General features: G+C 55.5%; 1 protein-coding gene across 1 annotated transcript in view; it reads right to left on the bottom strand.

Moving 5' to 3' along the window:
* Nucleotides 1-22,481, bottom strand: part of TCERG1L (transcription elongation regulator 1 like) — a 52,352-nt gene extending 29,871 nt beyond the window's left edge. The window contains exons 1-4 of the mRNA XM_054276772.1: nucleotides 22,194-22,481; nucleotides 20,570-20,716; nucleotides 19,261-19,441; nucleotides 6,827-6,985 (exon numbers count right to left, since the gene is read on the bottom strand). Of these exons, the coding sequence (XP_054132747.1) occupies nucleotides 6,827-6,985; nucleotides 19,261-19,441; nucleotides 20,570-20,716; nucleotides 22,194-22,481 (775 nt within the window). The remainder of the gene's footprint in view (nucleotides 1-6,826; nucleotides 6,986-19,260; nucleotides 19,442-20,569; nucleotides 20,717-22,193) is intronic.
* Nucleotides 22,482-23,607: the final 1,126 nt, after the last annotated feature.

The following is a 23,607-nucleotide window of genomic DNA, read 5'->3' as shown; positions in this document are numbered from 1 at the left end:
CCTCACCTGTGAGGCAGAGTGGAAATTTTCCAGGGTAGAAATCCATTTTGAATTAGGTGAAATGTACATTCTTGAATTGAGTCTGTGGTTAGCAAACATGGCTATGTAGCCTGACTGCAAGGCCTAGGCTCAGAGAAACTGCTCCAGTGAAGGACAGAGACAAGATGGGGAGACAAAGGGTGATAGAGAGAGACAGAGACTGCTGTGAGAGCAGCTCAGCCTGACCTAGGGATTCCTTCTGGTAAATAAGAACTAGCGGCAAATGTCACCTGAAATTGGTAAAAATGAATATGTATGAACCTATTGTGGAATTGTATGCATATGTATCTGAGAGGGGGATAAAAAGGGAGCTGAAGTTCCCAGAAGTACACATGTCATTTTAGGGGATGATTCTCACATGTGTCCAGCGCTGTAATAAACATCCCGGCTTTACAACTGTCACAAAGTTGTGGAGTTTTGATTATCTCTGCAAAACACCTGGATGGGGAAAACCTGTGACCGTGTTCACAGGGGTCCCAGGATGAGGGAAGAGATGAGGATCTGACTCCATGTTTCAGAAGGCTGATTTATTATTTTATGATATATATTATATTAAAACTATACTAAAAGAATAGAAGAAAAGGTTTCCTCAGAAGGCTGGCAAAGTTAAGAATAGAAAGGAATGATGACAAAGGTTTGTGGCTCGGCTCTCTGTCCGAGCCAGCTGACTGTGATTGGCCATTAATTAGAAACAAGCACATGAGACCAATCCCAGCTGCACCTGTTGCATTCCACAGCAGCAGATAACCATTGTTTGCATTTTGTTCCTGAGGCTTCCCAGGAGGAAAAATCCTAAGGAAAGGATTTTCCATGAAAAGATGTCTGTGACACAAACCCACCTGGCAGGGCTCTGAGCAGAGGAGCTGCTGCCCCTGGGAGTGGAACCTGATGGAAGCACTGCCCAGCACTGCACTCCCACAGCAAAGCCAGCTCAGGGCTTTAACAAGCGGTTACAGACACACTAAATTAACTCTGACTTCCATGACATTTACCAGGAGCTGGGCACGACTGAGAGGATTTGGGTTGTTTGTCTTTTGTAACTGCCACTGCAGTATTGATATTTTTCCCTTTGTCAATACCTTGCTATTACATCCCAGGCACTGAGAGCCTCTCCTGGAGCACACCACGGGAGCAGCTCCTTAACCACGAGCCTGGCCTAAGCAGGACTGAGGTGGGGCCTTTTCCTGATGTCCAGCCTGAGCCTCAGCTCCTGCCCCTGCTCCCAGACATCCCAAAGCCTTGGGAACCGCTGTTGGTACAAAGTGCACCGTGATCCATAAACCCAGGCAGGCCCACCATGGATTTGCACCAATAAACTGCCATGAGTGGCTCTGGATGGTGCAAAAATGTGCAACGCTACAGAGCTGTGCCTGACCTCACGCGGCCCATCTCCTCCTGCACTTGGCCTTGGCAACCCAAGCCAGCTGAATTTCCACACTGAGAGCCATCCCCCTATTATCACAGGGTCCTGATAAAGTGGGCAGCTCCAGCTCCCAGCAGGGACTCTCTGTGTGGGGAGGAGGGAATTGGTACCATTTCAGTGGGCTCTGGGCATTATCTGAGCCCCTGAACCAGCTCACCTTCCCTCTGGTGTGCCAACACAGGGAACCAAAACGTGATTTTGTGCTGAATGTTAGCCCAGGCAGGAAGTTATCACTCTAATAACTATAAACATTCATTTGCTTGCTTCGTTAGCCAGCATTAGAGCTGGGCACAGCATTTACAGCCAGCTCATAAACCACCAGCCTGTGCCACCCAGCACTCCCAGCCAGCCTGTGCCAGTGCCAGGCACGGGGCAGACCCAGCAAGGCCAGAGGAGGCTTCCCCAGGACAGGAGCTGTAGCCATGATATTTTATGGAAAATCTTTTCCTTAGGATTTTTCCTCCTGAGAAGCTGGGAGGCCTCAGGAACAAAATGCAAACAATGGTTATCTGCTGCTGTGGAATGCAACAGGTGCATCTGGGATTGGTCTCATGTGGTTGTTTCTAATTAATGGCCAATCACAGTCAGCTGGCTCGGACTGAGCCACAAACCTTTGTCATCATTCTTTCCTTTCTATTCTTAGCCAGCCTTCTGATGAAATCCTTTCTTCTATTCTTTTAGTACAGTTTTAATGTAATATATATCATAAAATAATCAATCAGCCTTGTGAAACATGGAGTCAGATCCTCATCTCTTCCCTCATCCTTGAACCCCTGTGAACACCATCACAGGGAGCCCCACATTCCTGCCTGGAACTTTCCTGTTCTCCCAAAATCATTCATTTGTGCTCACCTGATGCTGTGGAATTCCCGTGCAGGCGAGGCTGGGCTAAGGTGAACTGAGAAGTGCACCAGGAGAATTCCCTCAGAGAGGACCCCAAAGGGTGGCAGCGAGCCCAGCAGAGCCCCAGCTGCAGAGCCAGCAGGAGCCACCCCTGGCCAGGGCTGCAGGGGCTTCCCAGGCTCTGACCCATGGATTGCAGCTGCTAATTAGCTCATTAACACAAGGAGGGAAGGGAGGAGTGTGCACAGAGGCTGGACACATGGCCCAGCCCAGCCCTCCCAGTAAGGAACGGGGAGGGACGAGGTTGGCCAGGAAACGTGTGGGAAATACTGGAACATCCATGCCAGGTTGGACACTGCAAGGGCTGGGAGCACCTGGGACAGGGGCAGGTGTCCCTGCCATGGCAGGGGTGGCACTGGGGGGATTTGGCATCCCTCCAAACCAATCAATCCTGGGCTCCTGTGATGCCCTGGGGACCTCAGCCTGAGCTCAAGGGCTCAGTGGGACTAACCCAGGTCCCTTCCCCAGCACTGAACCCAGCCCATGAGCCAGCTCTGAGTGTGCTCTGAGCCTGGCTCAGTGAGCAGTCCCTGCTGAGGAGGGACTGACGGACACGGACAGACCAAGCCTGGCTCAGGCAGTCCCTGCTGAGGAGGGACTGACGGACACGGACAGACCAAGCCTGGCTCAGTGAGCAGTCCCTGCTGAGGAGGGACTGACGGACACAGACAGACCAAGCCTGGCTCAGTGAGCAGTCCCTGCTGAGGAGGGACTGACGGACACGGACAGACCAAGCCTGGCTCAGTGAGCAGTCCCTGCTGAGGAGGGACTGACGGACACGGACAGACCAAGCCTGGCTCAGTGAGCAGTCCCTGCTGAGGAGGGACTGACGGACACGGACAGGCCAAGCCTGGCTCAGTGAGCAGTCCCTGCTGAGGAGGGACTGACGGACACGGACAGGCCAAGCCTGGCTCAGTGAGCAGTCCCTGCTGAGGAGGGACTGACGGACACGGACAGGCCAAGCCTGGCTCAGGCAGTCCCTGCTGAGGAGGGACTGACGGACACGGACAGGCCAAGCCTGGCTCAGTGAGCAGTCCCTGCTGAGGAGGGACTGACGGACACGGACAGACCAAGCCTGGCTCAGTGAGCAGTCCCTGCTGAGGAGGGACTGACGGACACGGACAGGCCAAGCCTGGCTCAGGCAGTCCCTGCTGAGGAGGGACTGACGGACACGGACAGGCCAAGCCTGGCTCAGTGAGCAGTCCCTGCTGAGGAGGGACTGACGGACACGGACAGGCCAAGCCTGGCTCAGGCAGTCCCTGCTGAGGAGGGACTGACGGACACGGACAGGCCAAGCCTGGCTCAGTGAGCAGTCCCTGCTGAGGAGGGACTGACGGACACGGACAGACACGGAGAGAGCTCGGGCACAGAGCTGGCACCGAGCAGCCCTTGGCACTCAGCATTGAGGTGCTGAGAGGAGAAGGCTCCGTCACTTCCCAGCTGCTCCGTGGCAGCCTAAACCACCACACTTAAACCCTTAAATAATGCTGAGAGCCAGGGAACAGGTGGCAAACGGATTCTATGGCAGATGGTGCCTTTTTTAATATTTGTGCTCGCTGCTAATTTACAGAGTCCATAAGCACGGGCTCATCTCTTACCTTCTTCACTGCTACCATTAAAAACCTGCATGTGAGGAAAATAAACACCCACTCCTTTATGCAGGAGCTGCAGCGGGGTGTTAGAGATTACCAGACACCCCATTCCTTAATTACTGCAGGTAAGTGCTGGTGCTTGCAGATTTAATGCATTTAGGGTTTCTTTGAGGCAGATTTCGGAGCCCTGCGTAGCAGTGCTGGGAAATGCAGTTTCCTCCCCCAGCAGGGCCCAGGAAGATGCAGCACAGCGAGGAGCTGCATCTCCACAAGCTCCTGTTTAGTCTTTATGTTAAACCTGGCACAAAATCCACACTCACAGCCGGGCTGCCATGAAATATTTAAGGGAACATTTGCCTGGGAGATGCACGAGCAGCACCACCAGTAGATGCGAAATGAAGAAAGGAAATAAAAGCAATTCTGACCCAAAAAGGGGCTGCAATTGCATTGCTGGAACCTTCCCTGCTCACCTCACTGGGGTGGGAGCAGAGGGCACAGCAATGTGGGGCCAGGGCCCCTCTCAGGGCACAGAGCCTGAGCCTCTCCAGCCACACATCACTCCATGGACAGCTTCCTCAAGCTTCAGTATTTTATTCCATATAAAACAGCATTTTATGTCGCTATTAAACCCAGGGCTTTTATGCTGCTTCTCTCCCACACGTTTATTTCATCATTCCAAGTTTTTCTAGGCTCAGCACAGTGACAAAACAATCCCCAAGAGCACCACTGGCTGCAGAGCCAAGGCACAGCAGCCAACACCTCCCAGCCCTGTGTGCTCAGCCCCATTCCCAGGGCCCCAGCTGGGATTCTTCACAGCCTCCTGCAGGAAAAGGCTGCCTTTAAATTCCACAAATATCCTCTGCTCTCTCATAGCTTTGCTTCTGATTTTCCTTCCCAAAATGTAAAGTAAATTGTATTAAAAGTGAATTTTTAAAAATGACCACACTGCATTGTGCACACTCACAGTTCCCCTAAATTCCTGGTGATTTGCTTTGAGGGAATTCCAAGGAATTTCCTCTGCGAGGATGGAAAAGCAGCAGAGCCTGGATCCCATCTGCCCTGTGCCCTTCCCACACCTCCCACCTCGTGTTAACACCCTGCTATTAATTCCCAAAGCTATTAATTAGGGTGCCAGGAGTTAACTGCAAGCCTGCAAAACTAACCACAATCAAAGGCCTAAAAAATAAATATTCACTCCTAATACTATTGATCAAATTGAGCAAATGCCTGTGATTGGAGACACAGGACCACACAAGGCAGGAACAGGACACTGCTCTCTAATAGAATCAATTAACAGGGGATAATCAATTAACCGGGCTGACCACACACACAATGTTCAGCCTTCCAGGCACCAATAAACATGGAGATTGAAGCTGGAAATAATGTCATTTTGGGGTTTTTGAGTTCATTGCTGCTGTGTGCCCATGGCCTTTCATAAGCTTTAGACAAGGGCAGTGTGGGGAGGTCATTAACTCCAGGGTCACAGGTCCTTAACCCCAGGGTGACAGGTCATTAACCCCAAATTCATAGGTCATTAACCCCAAATTCACAGCTCCTTAACCCCAGGGTCACTTTTTAGGTGACATGGGGATCGGGACAGATGCAGCCTGTGCCCATCCCCACCCTGTCCCCAGCTCTGAGTGCCACCTCCAGGTGCCACCTGCAGGGATGGGCACTGAACCCTCCCTGGGCAGTTCCTGAGCCCCTTTCCATGGGGAAATTCCTGCTGTGCCCACCCTGAGCTGCCCTGGCCCAGCCTGGGGCCGTCCCCTCTGCTCCTGTCCCTGTTCCCCCCGGCTGTGCCCTCCTGGCAGGAGCTGTGCAGAGCCACAAGGGCCCCCCGAGCCTCCTTTTCCTGCCCCTTTCCCTCCTCTGGGCCCGTTTGCTGCTCCCAGCCCTGGTCCCACAGCCCAGCTCTGGCAGGAAGGAGAATCCCTGGAATCCATCCCTCATTAAACACCAAACCAGAGCTCCCCACCAACCCCAAACCAGAGCTGCACCTTCTGCAGAATTCAGTCTCCCTGTGCCTCACTGTGCTGCACCTCAATTACCACAAAATGGAAGACGCGCCCTCATTTCCATTTTTCACTCATTTACATTTTTCACTTAATTGGCAGATAACTGTTCTAAAAATAGCCCCAGGCACCCCAGGTGCAGTCACAAACATCGCCCTAAAGGCCCCTGACCACCAGGCCTGCCCAGCCAGGCGGGGATGCCCCTCAGCTGCCACCTTCACAAAGGTTCCACTCAGCACCCAGAAAGAGCCATTTCTGCAGGCACCAAACACACCTCAGCTCTGGCAGAGGGCCCGGGCTGAGCTCTCCCAGCACATCTGTAACTAAAAACACCCAGAGAATCTGCTGGGGACTTAATAAAGTGTTGTACCACAGTGTGCAGACACCTCCTGAGGGCCCTTTCAGCTGAGAACATGAACGTTCCAGCTGAGGACATGAACGTTCCAGCTGAGGACATGAACACAAATGTTCCAGCTGAGAACATGAACGTTCCAGCTGAGGATGGGAATGTTCCAGCTGAGAAGGGGAACACTCCAGCTGAGAACGTGAACATTTCAGCTCAGCTGCGACCACACCACCACAACCTGAGGGTGGGCAGGGGGGCTCAGAGGTTTGCCCCCAGAACCCCCTCAGAGGAGGCAGGAACCAGCTCAGCTGGCCCCAAATGCCCCAGGGACACATCCATGGCAAACATCCCGGAGCTCTGAACCCGCTCCTGACACCCAGCCCAGAGCGCACCTCCACACCGCTCCAGAACCCCCCGTTTAACCCTGGCAGTGCCACCCGTTCCCAGCGCCCAGCACCACCCCAGCCCCTGTGCCGCCCACACTGTCCCCAGCCCCACAGGGCCTTACCTGGGAAGGGCGAGGCCAGCAGTGGCACTTTGATGGGGGACAGGCTGAGGAGCTGGCAGGGCTGCAGGCCCGGCGCGGCCTGCGGGGCCTCGGGCTCCAGGGCCACCAGCGCCAGGCTCTGCGTGCCACCCACGGCTTTAAGGCTGCTCTGGCACCCACCTGTGGGACAGAGAGAGAGGTGTGTGAGCTCTTGGGGTCTCTCACTGCTCAGAGTTACAGAGTTACCCCGAGATATATTAAAAAGTCTCTTTTCCCAGCCCAGTGCTTGAAGGAGGAGTCAGAGCTCTTCATTTCTCAGTCTCAAGATTGTTTATTGCTCCTTATCTATAAAATTCTTTCTCCTGCCCTGCCAAGATCCACTCAGCATAACAGACAGAGGCACTCTGCCTGCCCTGAGGCAGTGTTATCTTTTTGTACTAAAAACTACGTGTACAATATTTACCATTCCTTTCCAATACCCATCACCTATGTTAGACAGTGAGCTTCGACTCTAAACCAATCCAAAGTGCCAACATCACAGCAGAAGATGGAGGCCAAGATGAAGAAGAAGAAAGGCAGGACATGCCCAGATTCCTCCACCTTGCCCCCTGAACCCCCATGCTAAAAACCTCAAAAATCTATTTTTAGTGATAAATTCACTATCATTCTACTTAAACTTTTGTAGCTTGTAATTCTTTATATAAAAAGTTTGTAATTGTTTTTTCCAAAAGCTAAATCAAAAGCACAAGAGTTTTGAGCTCTGTGCCAAAGTCTCTGATCCCCTGTGCAGGGGCTCGAGCCCTCTAAAGCAGCCAGAAAAATTTCCTGGCATTTTCTGCCATGGAACCCCACAGATGTGAGCACATCACCCACAGGGACAAGGCAGCAGTGACTCACACACAAACTGTGCAGAGTCATTACATTTAAATGAGAAAACTTAATAAAAAAGTCAAATATTTGAACACTGGGAGCACAATCATTCTCATCTTTCCAAAGTGTAACTGTCTGATGCCTAAGCTGAATTTATTCCTTGCTATATTAGGCACCCAGTGCTCCCTGGCTTGCCTGGCTGCTCTGCTGTGTCCTGCACACAAATCCCCGAGTTTGACAAGCTCTGCATCTCATCTCCTTCATCCCAAAAACTCAGCAGGATGCTTCACGGAACCCCTGAGGCTGGAAAAGCCCTCTCAGCCCAGGGAGTCCCAGCTCTGCCCCACTGTCCCCAGCCCAGAGCTCTGAGTGCCATCTCCAGGTGCCAGCTGCAGGGATGGGCACTCCAGCCCTCCCTGGGCAGCCCCAGGAATGTCCCAGATCAAAGCTGAAACACCCTTCAGCCCCTGCACCATTCTCTCCCCAGCCTGACAGTGGCAGGGAAGACCTTCAGAGCTCAATCCTGGCTAATTATGTTAAACAAACAAGAACAGGAGTGTAAAACTCTTGAGGAGCAGAGCAAATCTGACAAACAGCAGCTGTTCCTCCCTCCACCCGAGCTCGGGATTCAGAAATGAAGCAATCACCAGCTCCTTGTGGCATCCAGCAAAGCCCAGCCCACCTGCAAACCCTGCAGGCACTGGGAGGCACCTGAGGCTCCACAGACCCCCAGCTGATCCCACTGCAGACCCCCCCTCACCCTGAGGCTCCCTTTCCATGGGCATGGCAGGAAAACAGGGAATGGGGGTTTGGGAGGGAGGCTGTGGGGTGGGGATGCAGCCCCTGAACAGCTCCAGGCAGGAGAATCCCAGCAGGGACAGGGGTGAGATCACATAATCCCAGAATGGGTTGGGAGGGACCCCAAACCCACCCAGTGCCACCTCAGCATGGCAGGGACACCTCCCACTGCCCCAGGGTGCCCCAATGTCCAGCCTGGCCTTGGGCACTGCCAGGGATCCAGGGGCAGCCACAGCTGCTCTGGGCACCTGTGCCAGGGCTGCCCACCCTGCAGGGAACAATTCCCGATTCCCAATATCCCATCCAGCCCTGCCAGGGAACAATTCCCAGTTCCCAATCTCCCATCCAGCCCTGCCAGGGAACAATTCCCAATCTCCCATCCCACCCTGCCAGGGAACAATTCCCAATTCCCAATATCTCATCCAGCCCTGCAGGGAACAATTCCCAATTCCCAATATCCCATCCAGCCCTGCCCTCTGGCACTGGGAGCCATTCCCTGTGTCCTGTCCCTCCATCCCTGTCCCCAGTCCCTCTGCAGCTCTCCTGGAGCCCCTTCAGGCCCTGCCAGGGGCTCTGAGCTCTCCCTGGAGCTGCTCCTGCCCAGGTGAGCACCCCCAGCTTTGTCCCAGCCCTTTACAATTATTTCCCAACAAAATAAGCCCTGCATTAGCAAAGCAGAAGTTTAGTGTTTTCAGTGTCACCAAAAAAAGCCCATTATTTCCACAGTCATTATTCCTCCATGCCAAGGAACACCTGCAGATGCACACAGGCCAAACAAACCCCACAAATATTTAAGTTTTGATCACTTAGCAATGGATAAATGAAAACAGATTTTTCTGCCAGACCAACTGGCAGAAATTAAAAAACAAACAAAAAAATAAAAACCCATCAGTGTCCAACCAATCCAAGCGTTAAACAGGAGCTCATTGTTCATTCACCTGGGAAGTGGAACAATCCTTCAGCGGGGTCAAACACCTGCCCTCCAAGAGCCTGTGCTCATTCCCAATTCCAGCTGCCTGCTGCTGGGAGAAACCCACAAAACGCCTCCTGTGAAAGCTAATGCTGTCTGCAAACACGACTCTGCTGCGCCTTCCTGCAGGGCACACGAGCAGGAAGGTTGTTTACTTCTCATTTGATTCTTTTCTTCTGGAGAGGAGGATGTGATTTCCCCAAAGAGGGCAGGAGAACAGGAGAGTGACGTGAGCTGGGCAGGCACAGCCTGCGCCGAGCTGGGCTGCTCATTAAACTTGCATCAATGCCCTCATCAAAGTTTCATTGCTCAGCTGAAGGAGAAGTTTGGGTGGTTTCCCCTCCTTTGATGGAGCTCTCACTCTGTCTCTCCTGGTGAATAACTCCAGGGAGGAAGGGCCATGCCTGGGGGCTCGGTGCTGGGGAGAGCACGGGAGGGCTCAGCTGTGCCTCAGCCCAGCAGCATCCCCAGCCCAGCCCTGCCCAGGGCACTGCCAGCTGGGCCAGGGCTCCCTCAGGACTGGGGGCACCCGCCTGAGAAATTCTCCTCACAAACAAACCAGATCTTGCTGTGGGTTCTGTTCAAAAAGGCCTTGAAAGGGTTTTAGAGCTACCATAAATCACTCTGCACCCACACGGGGAATTTCGAAAGTCACACGCCATGAAAACAGGAATCAAGCACCATCACGGATATCACCATCACAGATATCACCATCACCGATATCGCAATGAGGGGAAAAGGAGGGATTTTTTTCCAGCAATGGTGCTTTCCCCAGGTCTGTTTTGCCAGGTCAGGGTACACCCTGGCTGTGAGGTGCCAACTTCTCCTCTGAATCCCAGAATCACCGGGGCTGGAAAAGCCCTCCAGGATCAGAGTGCCAGCTGTGCCCCATTGTCACTGGGGACAAACCCACCTTGTCCCCAGCCCAGAGCTCTGAGTGCCACCTCAGGAATCCCCTGGACACTTCCAGGGACGGGCACTCCAGCCCTCCCCGGGCACACGCAGTGTTCCTGCTCCCAAAGCCACCCTCAGCACCAGCCCTGCTGTAACAGGAGCCCCCAGTGCTGTGCCTGCACTCAGCCCAGCCCCTCACAGCCCCCCCAGCCCAGCTGATGGCTTCAAGCAAATTTTCTGTATTTTAAAGAAGGAATTTTTGCATTTTCAGTGCTGATGCCTTTAAGCAGAATTTTCAGTATTTTTAAGTTGGATTCTCTGCAACTTTAAGCTCTGAGTCCTCAGGCAGTATTTTCACTATTTTTAAGTCAGATTCTCTGCATTTTTAAGCTCCAGGGCTTCAGGGAGAATCCGCTGTCCCTTCCTTTGACCTCAGCTGCAGATGGAGCCCGATGGTGCCACTGTCACCCTCCAGCCCCCTCTGAGAGCAGACAGATGTTCCCAGGTGTGCCAATCAGGTGCTGCTCAGTGTGCTGAAATTTTCTGTGCTTTACAGCCTGATGGGCAACATCCTGGCACCTCCTCCTGGCACTAAGCTGGCTTCTGGAGCCTGAACTGAACCTCAGCTGAGAGGGGGTCACCTCCCCAGATGGCACCAGACACCCCAAAAGGGCCAAGCAGGCACAGGGACACGGGTGAGGTGGAAGGATTCTGTAGCACAGAGGTGATGGGAAAATGTGAGTGAGACAGGAGGGGTGAGGACACTTCAGTGGATAAATCCGGATTTCTGGGAAACTTTTACCTCGCATGGAACAAAAGTTTCCTTCTCAACCTGAGCTATGTTTAGAGTTCCTAAAAAACCCTGAACACCCTGATACCCCTACAAAGGAAAACACAGGGATAGCCCACTGCACAGGGAACAGACACAGGGATATCCCTGCACAGGGAACAGACACAGGGATATCCCTGCACAGGGAACAGACACAGGGATATCCCACTGCAAAGGGAACAGACACAGGGATATCCCACTGCACAGGGAACAGACACAGGGATATCCCTGCACAGGGAACAGACACAGGGATATCCCACTGCACAGGGAACAGACACAGGGATATCCCTGCACAGGGAACAGACACAGGGATATCCCACTGCACAGGGAACAGACACAGGGATATCCCACTGCAAAGGGAACAGACACAGGGATATCACTGCAAAGGGAACAGACACAGGGATATCCCACTGCAAAGGGAACAGACACAGGGATATCCCACTGCAAAGGGAACAGACACAGGGATATCCCACTGCAAAGGGAACAGACACAGGGATATCCCTGCACAGGGAACAGACACAGGGATATCCCACTGCAGAGGGAACAGACACAGGGATAGCCCACTGCAAAGGGAACAGACACAGGGATATCCCACTGCACAGGGAACAGACACAGGGATATCCCTGCACAGGGAACAGACACAGGGATAGCCCTGCACAGGGAACAGACACAGGGATATCCCTGCAAAGGGAACAGACACAGGGATATCCCACTGCAAAGGGAACAGACACAGGGATATCCCTGCACAGGGAACAGACACAGGGATATCCCACTGCAAAGGGAACAGACAGAGGGAGAGCCCACTGCAAAGGGAACAGACACAGGGATATCCCACTGCAAAGGGAACAGACACAGGGATATCCCACTGCACAGGGAACAGACACAGGGATATCCCTGCACAGGGAACAGACACAGGAATATCCCTGCACAGGGAACAGACACAGGGATATCCCACTGCAAAGGGAACAGACACAGGGATATCCCTGCAAAGGGAACAGACACAGGGATATCCCACTGCAAAGGGAACAGACACAGGGATATCCCACTGCACAGGGAACAGACACAGGGATAGCCCACTGCACAGGGAACAGACACAGGGATATCCCTGCACAGGGAACAGACACAGGGATATCCCACTGCAAAGGGAACAGACACAGGGATATCCCTGCACAGGGAACAGACACAGGGATATCCCTGCACAGGGAACAGACACAGGGATATCCCTGCAAAGGGAACAGACACAGGGATATCCCACTGCACAGGGAACAGACACAGGGATATCCCACTGCACAGGGAACAGACACAGGGATATCCCACTGCACAGGGAACAGACACAGGGATATCCCTGCACAGGGAACAGACACAGGGATATCCCACTGCAAAGGGAACAGACACAGGGATATCCCTGCACAGGGAACAGACACAGGAATATCCCTGCACAGGGAACAGACACAGGGATATCCCACTGCAAAGGGAACAGACACAGGGATATCCCACTGCAAAGGGAACAGACACAGGGATATCCCTGCACAGGGAACAGACACAGGGATATCCCTGCAAAGGGAACAGACACAGGGATAGCCCTGCACAGGGAACAGACACAGGGATATCCCACTGCACAGGGAACAGACACAGGGATATCCCACTGCAAAGGGAACAGACACAGGGATATCCCACTGCAAAGGGAACAGACACAGGGATATCCCACTGCAAAGGGAACAGACACAGGGATAGCCCTGCACAGGGAACAGACACAGGGATATCCCACTGCAAAGGGAACAGACACAGGGATATCCCACTGCAAAGGGAACAGACACAGGGATATCCCTGCACAGGGAACAGACACAGGGATATCCCTGCAAAGGGAACAGACACAGGGATAGCCCTGCACAGGGAACAGACACAGGGATATCCCACTGCACAGGGAACAGACACAGGGATATCCCACTGCAAAGGGAACAGACACAGGGATATCCCACTGCAAAGGGAACAGACACAGGGATATCCCACTGCAAAGGGAACAGACACAGGGATAGCCCTGCACAGGGAACAGACACAGGGATATCCCACTGCAAAGGGAACAGACACAGGGATATCCCACTGCACAGGGAACAGACACAGGGATATCCCACTGCAAAGGGAACAGACACAGGGATATCCCACTGCACAGGGAACAGACACAGGGATATCCCTGCACAGGGAACAGACACAGGGATATCCCACTGCAAAGGGAACAGACACAGGGATGTCCCTGCACAGGGAAACAAACCCACCATTAGCCCTGCAAACACTAACACAACGATATCCCTGCAAAGGAAACAAACAAATGCAGGGATGTCCCTGCAAAGAAAACAGGGATATTCCTATAAAAGGAAACAAACACACCAACAGCCCTGTAAGGCGTAACACACAAACAGCCCTGCAAAGGGAAACAAACACAGGGATGTCCCTGCAAAGGGAACAGATATATTCCTGAAGAGGGATAGAAACACACCAACAGCCCCGCAAACAGAAACAAACACACCAATAGCCCTGCAAACACAAACAAACGTAGATATGTCCCTGCTTTCCTGATACCCCTGCTTTGCAAGGGGAAATCACAGCTGGCACTGGCACTGTGAGCCCAGTGACTGCCATTCACAGCCCTGCTGACTTTGCTGCTCGTGTGCAGTAAACAGCAATCCCTGGCTGCTCTCAGACACCCCTGCACGCACCCAGAGCTGGATTGATTCACACGGAGCTCCCGGGGTCAGGAGGGATGATGTTATGGAAAGGTCAGAACAGCAGCCCTGCCCACAAACACATTGCTCCTGCGGTTATTGCTGTCATTGAAGCGGGAAAACAAACTTCATTCTGAGATTCTCTTGATTTGAGGAAATAACGGGAAAAGCACCAAAAAACCATAAGCTTAATGAGCAAAACAAAAACTTTGTGAAAGCTGTGGTTAAAGCCAAGCATTCCCAGAGCTAATAAAGCACTTGGCTGGCAGTGCTTGAATGCTCCACAAACAAAGGGAGGCTTGATGGCTTTTCAGGGACATGAATGGGGTCCTGCTGTGCTATTCTCTGTCCCCAAACAGGGAGCCCCAGCACACGCACTTAAATACAAGATAATCCAATTTGGGAAGCCAAAACCCGAGTGTTTGTAAATGGAGATGTGCTTCAAACACAGAGCTGTGCTTAGGAGATACAGGAGGTCAGAGGTCCTGGGTGGTGTACTTCATGAGAAAACAGAACCCAAATTCAACAGAGAGCAGCCCTATTTCATTCAGAATCTGTAAGGAATTACCTAGCAAGCTGGGGCTGTGTTTGGATGTGTATCTGCATGCTGACACTGCCTTGGTTCTGTAAAGGGCACTGCCATCAGGAGAAAAAGACATGAATGAGAAGGATCAAAATGTCATTTCCTTGGGATGCCCCACCCGACATCCTCATATCCACGCAGGAGACACGTGGAACCAGATGAGCTTTAGGATCCATTCCAACCTTTCCACAATTCCATAAAACCTCTCCAGATACAGCACCAGAACAGCCCCTCGGGCAGGGAGCACTGATAGCATGGCCCTGACACCAGAATGCCAAACCAGGCACACCTCCAAATGGCAGGGATAGCATGGTCCTGACACCAGGAGTGCCAAACCAGGCACACCTCCAAATGGCAGGGATAGCATGGTCCTGACACCAGGAGTGCCAAACCAGGCACAGCTCCCAATGGCACTGATGGCATGGTCCTGACACCAGGAGTGCCAAACCAGGCACAGCTCCCAATGGCACTGATAGCATGGTCCTGACACCAGGAGTGCCAAACCAGGCACACCTCCAAATGGCACTGATGGCATGGTCCTGACACCAGGAGTGCCAAACCAGGCACACCTCCAAATGGCACTGATGGCATGGTCCTGACACCAGGAGTGCCAAACCACCCCAGCACAGCTCCCAATGGCACTGATAGCATGGTCCTGACACCAGGAGTGCCAAACCAGGCACACCTCCAAATGGCACTGATAGCATGGTCCTGACACCAGGAGTGCCAAACCAGGCACACCTCCAAATGGCAGGGATAGCATGGTCCTGACACCAGGAGTGCCAAACCAGGCACACCTCCAAATGGCACTGATGGCATGGTCCTGACACCAGGAGTGCCAAACCAGGCACACCTCCAAATGGCACTGATGGCATGGTCCTGACACCAGGAGTGCCAAACCAGGCACACCTCCAAATGGCACTGATGGCATGGTCCTGACACCAGGAGTGCCAAACCAGGCACACCTCCAAATGGCACTGATAGCATGGTCCTGACACCAGGAGTGCCAAACCAGGCACACCTCCAAATGGCACTGATAGCATGGTCCTGACACCAGGAGTGCCAAACCAGGCACACCTCCCAATGGCACTGATGGCATGGTCCTGACACCAGGAGTGCCAAACCAGGCACAGCTCCCAATGGCACTGATGGCATGGTCCTGACACCAGGAGTGCCAAACCAGGCACACCTCCAAATGGCAGGGATAGCATGGTCCTGACACCAGGAGTGCCAAACCAGGCACACCTCCAAATGGCACTGATGGCATGGTCCTGACACCAGGAGTGCCAAACCACCCCAGCACAGCTCCCAATGGCACTGATAGCATGGTCCTGACACCAGGAGTGCCAAACCAGGCACACCTCCAAATGGCACTGATAGCATGGTCCTGACACCAGGAGTGCCAAACCAGGCACACCTCCAAATGGCAGGGATAGCATGGTCCTGACACCAGGAGTGCCAAACCAGGCACACCTCCAAATGGCACTGATGGCATGGTCCTGACACCAGGAGTGCCAAACCAGGCACACCTCCAAATGGCACTGATGGCATGGTCCTGACACCAGGAGTGCCAAACCACCCCAGCACAGCTCCCAATGGCACTGATAGCATGGTCCTGACACCAGGAGTGCCAAACCAGGCACACCTCCAAATGGCACTGATAGCATGGTCCTGACACCAGGAGTGCCAAACCAGGCACACCTCCAAATGGCAGGGATAGCATGGTCCTGACACCAGGAGTGCCAAACCAGGCACACCTCCAAATGGCACTGATGGCATGGTCCTGACACCAGGAGTGCCAAACCAGGCACACCTCCAAATGGCACTGATGGCATGGTCCTGACACCAGGAGTGCCAAACCAGGCACACCTCCAAATGGCACTGATAGCATGGTCCTGACACCAGGAGTGCCAAACCAGGCACACCTCCAAATGGCACTGATAGCATGGTCCTGACACCAGGAGTGCCAAACCAGGCACACCTCCCAATGGCACTGATGGCATGGTCCTGACACCAGGAGTGCCAAACCAAGCACAGCTCCCAATGGCACTGATGGCATGGTCCTGACACCAGGAGTGCCAAACCACCCCAGCACAGCTCCCAGTGACACCAGTGAATGCCCTGTGCCACAGGGCTCCACGGACCCCACCACGGGGTCCTGCCAGCACTCTCTCACCCCATCCAGCAGCCTCTGAGCCCACAGGGATGTGCAGGACACCCACTGGCACAGTGGCACAGGGCACCTGGCCAGCCCTGACCTCACCACAGCGCAGGAGACACAAACATGAATCGTTCCCTCCCAGAAACACCAGGGCTGTCTTTGCAGGAACACGAAATGCTGCCTTCCTCCCCAGAGCAGCGTGAGCCAGGCGTCATTGCCAGGGGCACAGGGCACCCTGCTCCTCAGAAACAACACAGAGCTCATAATTCACGGCGTGCACTTCGGGAGAGAACAATAACTGCTGAAACACAAACACAGAGCACGTAACTCACGGCGTGCACTTCAGGAGAGAACAATAACTGCTGCTCCTCACAGCCAACAGCACCTTGGAGTGGCTGGGCTGCAGCTGCTCAATTATGCACATTAGCCTGGCCAGGCTCCGTGCTCACTCCTGGAGCTGAGGAGGGCTGCAGCTCCATTGAGAAAACAATTCTATCATTGCTGATGGCTGGGGAAGGCAGAGCTGCTGCCGCCACGGCGGCTCTGGAGTGAATGCTGCACAGAACCTGATGAACTGCTGCACAGAACCTGATGAACTGCCCTGATCCCACCCAACTGAGAATCTGCCCCAGGATCTTCATCACTGCTCACACTGAGGGCAGATACTGCCCAGGGAACACAGGGGAGGCAGCTCCTGGCTCTGCCTGCAGGACAGGCATGGGGCCACCCTGCAGGAAGGGCCACAGGTCCCTCACGAGCTCTGGAGCCCCAAACAGCCTGGGATGGGATGGGATGGCACCAACCACAGCAACAGCTCAACAAGGATGGGAAGGAATTCCTGACTGGCCCTGGCAGCTGTGGCTGCCCCTGGATCCCTGGCAGTGCCCCAGGCCAGGCTGGACATTCGGGCTGGGAGCACCTGGGACAGTGGGAGGTGTCCCTGCCATGGCACTGGGTGGGAACGGGTGGGGTCTGGGGTCCCTGCAACCCAAACTACTCCAGGGTTCTGTGATCCCATTATTTACAGAGATGGCTGGGGGATTTGAGCTCCCCTCTGCCTCTCTCCCACCCTGAGGGAGCTCGGCAGGCAGCCAGCACTGAGCCAGCTGCTGCAGGAGGAGCAGCTCCAGCTGCAGGGCTCCTGAGCACACACCCATGGGCACATACGCTGCCCAGAGGGAGGAAACCCTTCCCCTGCCGGGGCTCCCTGCAGCCCACAGAGGTGGCACCAGGCTGGCAGTGTCCCTGTTCTGCCTGGCACTGCCCCTCAGCTGCTCCCAGGAATGCTCCTGCCTTATGTCTGCCATTCTGCATGTGATCAAATGCGCTTGTGCACGTTTAAAACACTGAAATATTTAAAACATTGGAGTCTTTAAGAGGTGCAGGAACAGGAGGGGCTGCGTCTCCCCTGCCCAGACCCCTCCCTCAGCAGCACACCCATCCCGTGATTCCCCAGCAGCCTGGGCATGCAGCTGCTTCTGTGTGTAATAAATGCCAATAAATGCTCTAATAAACAGAAATGAACTCACACCAGGCTTTCCCCACAGCACTGACTCCTCCAGCTGAGCCCTGGGCAGTGCTGGCAGAGGAGAGGAGGCCGAGCCCCAGCTCTGCTCAAGCACCAAAACACAGACCCAGGTGCAGGGGCCAGCACGTGCCAGGGCACCCCCTGCTAATTAATGAGGCTGCTAACGAGCCCAGGAGCCAGGAGCTCCTCCAGCACACTCTGAGCCCCAGCCCTGATGGCAAACACCACAGCCTGGGTGCTGCACAGCTCTGAAACACAAACTGCTTTGGGGAGAGCCTGCAGAACGGGCAGCTCTGCTCTCAGCGCCAGGGACAGCACCTCTGCTCTGAGGAAGGCAGGGCAGTAATTCCAATTCCCACTAACTCCAGTTCCCGGGAGCGTATTTAGGGGCTGAACAATCAGTGGCACTTTTCTCCTCAGCCTTCTGGATAGAACTGCTATTTTAATTTACTCCTGCAGCCACAAAACAGAGGTGCAGCCCTGCTGGAATGCCTGGTCTGCTCTTGTCCAAGGATAAAAGCTCTTTACCAGGTGTAAATCTCAGTTACCTAAAGCATCACAGAATATTTACACATAGAATATTTAAATATTGCATAGTAAATATTTATAACTTTTAGTTCTTCTGTTCAGTTATGCAGATTAATGGAACTGATTTCACAAATGACTGAGCCTTAATGAAATGACGGATCCTCTGCTCCTCTCTCCTGCTGGCTGTCTACACAGACCCCACCACACTCTGCAAAGGAGCAGCCAGCAGAATCCTACACGGAACCATAGACTCACTGAGGCGGTCAGCGATTTCTGTTTGAAAAATAAACTCAGTAGGTGGGGAGTGGTTGGTCCCTTCCTGGCAGGGGCCACCAAGCAGCTCCAGAGCAGCCTGGCACAATCTGCTGTAATTACACAGAGCCCTGTCTTCCTCTCAGAGTCACTCAGAGGCTGAGCTGCACTTGGCCATCAAGGCTCTGCTCAGGCAAGGTTTGCAGCTGAGTGGAAGTGAATCTCTGCTTTAGAGAGCAGCCTTGCCTCTCTGGGGGATGCATTAAGGGAAAAGCACAGAGAAACAGGCAATATTTAATTATTGATGCGCTCATTTCCTGACCTGGGATCAGCTGAGGGGCCAGGATGAGCGTGGGCAGTGGCCTGGAGGCAGCAGCTGGCCTGGCTACAGCCACGGCCACTTGGTTGCTCAGCAGCAGGGGCTTCTCAGCCCCCTGGAACAGCCTGGACTCCTCAGGCTGCACCCAGGCCGAATCCAGGGCAAAGGCATTGTTCAGGTAGATCTGTGCAACAGAAAGAAAGGAAAATGTGACAGTCTGAGATCCCAAACTCAGAAACACACGTGAGAACAAAGCGTATTAACTCGGTATTTCAACAGGCAGAGCCTCAGCTGGGGACAAACTGCCCAAAGCAGGGTCCCTCAGCGCTGAGGCTGAAGTGAAGTGACCGCTTAAAATTAACTGGCTTTGACATGACAGATCAGCTGCTGCAGCTGCACGGGAGGCCAGCAATCCCTGGAGGCAGAGCTGTCCTGACACGGCCACTCCTGGTGCTGACACGGCCACCCCGAGTGACCCCGTCAGCACCGGGGCTGCAGCCACCTCCCCAGCCCGGGGACACGGGGGTGAGGGACAGGGGACAGGGCACAGAACCAGCTGAGGGACAGAGCACAAACCAGCTGAGGGACAGGGGGACAGGGCACAGAACCAGCTGAGGGACAGGGGGACGGGGCACAGAACCAGCTGAGGGACAGGGGGAATAAGGGCACAAAACCAGCTGAGGGACAGAGCACAAACCAGCTGAGGGACAGGGGGACAGGGCACAAAACCAGCTGAGGGGCAGCAGGGACAGAGCACAAAACCAGCTGAGGGACAGAGCACAGAACCAGCTGAGGGACAGCAGGGACAGGGCACACAACCAGCTGAAAGCCAGCAGCACAAAGCTGAGGGACAGCAGTGCAAAGCTGGTGCTCAGCACTCAGCTGGCAGAGGGGCAAATATGGGGACCAGAGGTGGGATGGGGACACGGGACCCCGAGGGCCACCCTGGCACCAGGGACATGGCAGTGCCTGCGGTGACACCACTCTGCCAGCACCAGACTGTGGCACCCCTTTGGGACAGACAGCGGGAAAACCAGGGAGAAAGGGAAGATGGAAAACCGCCATAATCACATCTGGTAGGAAAATGAGGACGTTCTACTCAAAGGAGTAAATATTAGCGACATTTTAGTCCTATTAAAACTTAGGAACAGTAAAGCTGTACCTGCTGTTCCATTACCTGCCCCTCCCACAGGCTTCTCCTGACAAACAGGACCTCTCACGGCCCTGAACCCACAGCACTCTGCAGCTCACGTACTCGATGTACTCCAGGAAAAAGCCCCAAAGCCCCATGGCAGGCCAGGCTGGCACTCACCTTGCAGCTGGGCAGCCTCTTCTCGATCCAGCCCTTGGCGGCGTGCGGCGGCACCGCGGCGCTGTACACGGGCGGCAGCACCGGCACCAATTCCACGCTGGAAGAAGGGGAGAATCCCACGACCGGCGAGTGAGCTCCAAATATCCACTTGGGAGGGCACAAAAAAACCAAACAAACGCAAGAGGAGGGGTTAACAAAAGGATTTCACCCTGGGTAAGCGATGCTTTCCATGATTTCCTAATTACGCGACGGAAAACGTCGGGAATGTCCCTTCAGTCCGGGGGTTTGTGTTTGCTGGGCGGGTTCGGAGCGGTTCGGGAAGCCCAAAGCACAGCCTGGAGCCGGGCACACCGGCAGCCTGGGCTCCTCTGCTCACACCGAACCGTACGGCGCCAGCGAGAGCCTGAAAATGAGTCTGGAGAGCCAAAGGAAACGCCACAAATGTATTTTTCCTCAACTTAAATTGGCCCGGCAAACGGGTTCCCACAGCAGAAGCACCTCTGCAGGTTCGCGGAGCGGTCTCCCGCTGGGGAATAATTGACGTTCCCTTTTCATTAGAGCAGCACCGACTGTTTTCTCCCGAACCACAAGAGACGCTCGAGCTCGAAAAGGCTGGAAATCATCACACGGAATCGAGCGGACGCCACAGCGCTCGCGGCTCGCGTTTATTTTTACTTCTGTCTGCCCAAAACCATAAAGCCGAGGCAAAACTGCGGGCGCGGCCCCGAGCCCTCCGCGGAGAGGGGCGAACACCCGGCTGAGCGCTCCGCTGCCGCGGGCAGCCTCACGGCAGCGATTAATAATTGAAATATTCATCAGGGAAAGCACCGGCGCGACACGCCGGTTCCAGTGACACGGCTCAAAACTTTGGTCTTTATAAATATTCGCAGAACGCTCGGCGGCGGTGCTGCCCCGGCTGCCGGGGCATCGCTCCCGTTCCGGCCGCATCTGCGGAGAGCGCAGCCTGCAGCCGGCGTGGGAGGGACCCGCAGCCCCCGGCAGCCCCTCTGCCCCGGGGAGATGCCCGCAGCACGTTCCCAGAGCCGCGGGAAGCGCCGCGGTCCCACACACGCGGGGCGCGGAGCGTCGGGAAGGGGGTGCAGGGCTGGAAAAGGGGGTGCAGAACCCAGGGAAAGGGGAATACAGAGCTGGGGAAAGGGAGATGTACAACCCAGGGAAGGAGGGATGCAGAGCTGGGGAAGGGGGTGCAGAGCACCGGGAGCGGGGGAATGTAGAACCGGGGAAAGGGGAATGCAGAGCTTGGGAAGGAGGGGATGCAGCGCCCCGAGGGAGAGGGATATAAAACCCAGGAAGGGGGGATGCAGAGCCCAGGGAAGGCGGGTGGTGTAAAACCCCGGGAAGGGAGCTGTAGAACCCGGGAAAAGAGGGATGCAGCGCCCGGGGAAAGGGGATGCAGAGCTCGGAAAAGGAGGATACAGAGCCCGGGTAAGGAGGATGCAGAGCTCGGGAAGCGGAGGATACAGAGCTCGGAAAAGGAGGATGCAGAGCCCGGGCAGCCCCCGCCGCCACCCCGCACGCTGCGGGCGGGGGTCTCGGTGCCGGGGCCGGCTCCGGGCAGCGGCTCCGGGAAAGTTGTGTCCCCGCACGGCGGCTCCGCCCTTACCTGGCCGTGCAGGAGCGGCTCGGCGGCCGCGGGCAGCAGCGGCAGCAGCGGGGGCTCGGCGGGGCCGCGCCAGCCCGGCCCGGGCCGCAGCAGCGCGGGGGGCGGCAGCAGCAGCGGCGGCCCGGGAGGAGGAGGAGGAGGAGGAGGATGGGGAGCCCCGGCGGCGGCAGCGCCCACCCGGAGCAGCCCCGCGGCCGCGGGCAGCACCCAGGCCCAGGGCGGCGCGGGGGGCTCGGCGGGCGGCGGCCACAGCAGCGGCGGCGGGCGCGGGGCGGCGGCCGGGAGCATCCTGCATGGCCCGGGTGGGATGGACCGGGCCGGGAGCGCCGCGCTCCGCTCGCCTCCGCCGCCCGGCGCAACTCCGAGCCCGCGGCGGCAGCGCGGACAGGCTCCGCCCGGCGCGGGGAGAGCGGGGCGGGCAGAGCGGGGCCGCCCCGGGGAGGGGACGGACCGACGGACGGACAGAGGGAGGGAAGGGAGGAGGGGGCGCCGCCCCCGCTGGGAGCGCGGCTGTGCCGCGTTCGGTGTGGAGCAAGTGGGATTTTCGGGCAGGTGGGATTCTCGGGCAGGTGGGATTTTAGCCAGGTGGGATTCTCGGGCAGGTGGGATTTTAGCCAGGTGGGATTCTCCTCAGGCGGGATTTTAGCCAGGTGGGATTCTCGCCAGGCGGGATTTTAGCCAGGTGCGATTCTCGGGTGATCCCCGGCGGCCGCAGGTGCGGAGGCAGCCCCTGCCCGCGGGGCATGGCAGAGGAGCCTGGGCACCCCCAAGTTCCCGGAGCCCCCCTCACCATTAAAACCCGCCACACCCCTCAACACCTCCGACCCCCGGAGGTCCTCAAGCTGCTGGCCATCCCCAGAAGCCCTCAAACCTTCCCGAGACCCCCGATCTCCCCCTTCCCCAGGCCGTGCGAATGCCGCGGCATCGGCGCGTTCAGGCATCCTACGGCTGCCCCTCAGGCGAGACCCTTCCGGCGGCACGGAAAAGAGCGAGGATCGAAACTGCCAGCGGACAGGGTTAGGTGGGATAGCGGGAGAAATTCTTCCCTGGGAGCGAGGGCACAGGTGCCCAGAGCAGCTGGGGCTGCCTTGGATCCCTGGCAGTGCCCAAGGCCAGGCTGGACATTGGGGCTGGGAGCACCTGGGACAGTGGGAGGTGTCCCTGCCATGGCAGGGGTGGCACTGGGGGGGAGTTGGGGTCCCTTCCTACCCACACCAGTCTGGGATCCTATGAATTTGCTGGCAGACAAGCAGAGAGGAGCCTGGTGCCGCTGCTGCTGCCCGAGGGCAGCTCGCTTGTCCAGCCCAGCCCAGGTGATTCCAGGCTGAGCCTCTCAGGGCAGTCAGTGTTCCCTTAAAACCTGTGGATTTGTCCTTTGTGAACCAGTGGGTTTGTCCCTTATAAACCTCTGTGT

The sequence above is a fragment of the Melozone crissalis genome, unplaced genomic scaffold (genome assembly GCF_028551555.1).
Source record: "Melozone crissalis strain CALT ecotype California unplaced genomic scaffold, PUWL_Pcris_2 ptg000019l_1, whole genome shotgun sequence".
NCBI classification, from domain to species: Eukaryota; Metazoa; Chordata; class Aves; order Passeriformes; family Passerellidae; genus Melozone; species Melozone crissalis.
This window is presented reverse-complemented; position numbering and strand designations above follow the sequence as displayed.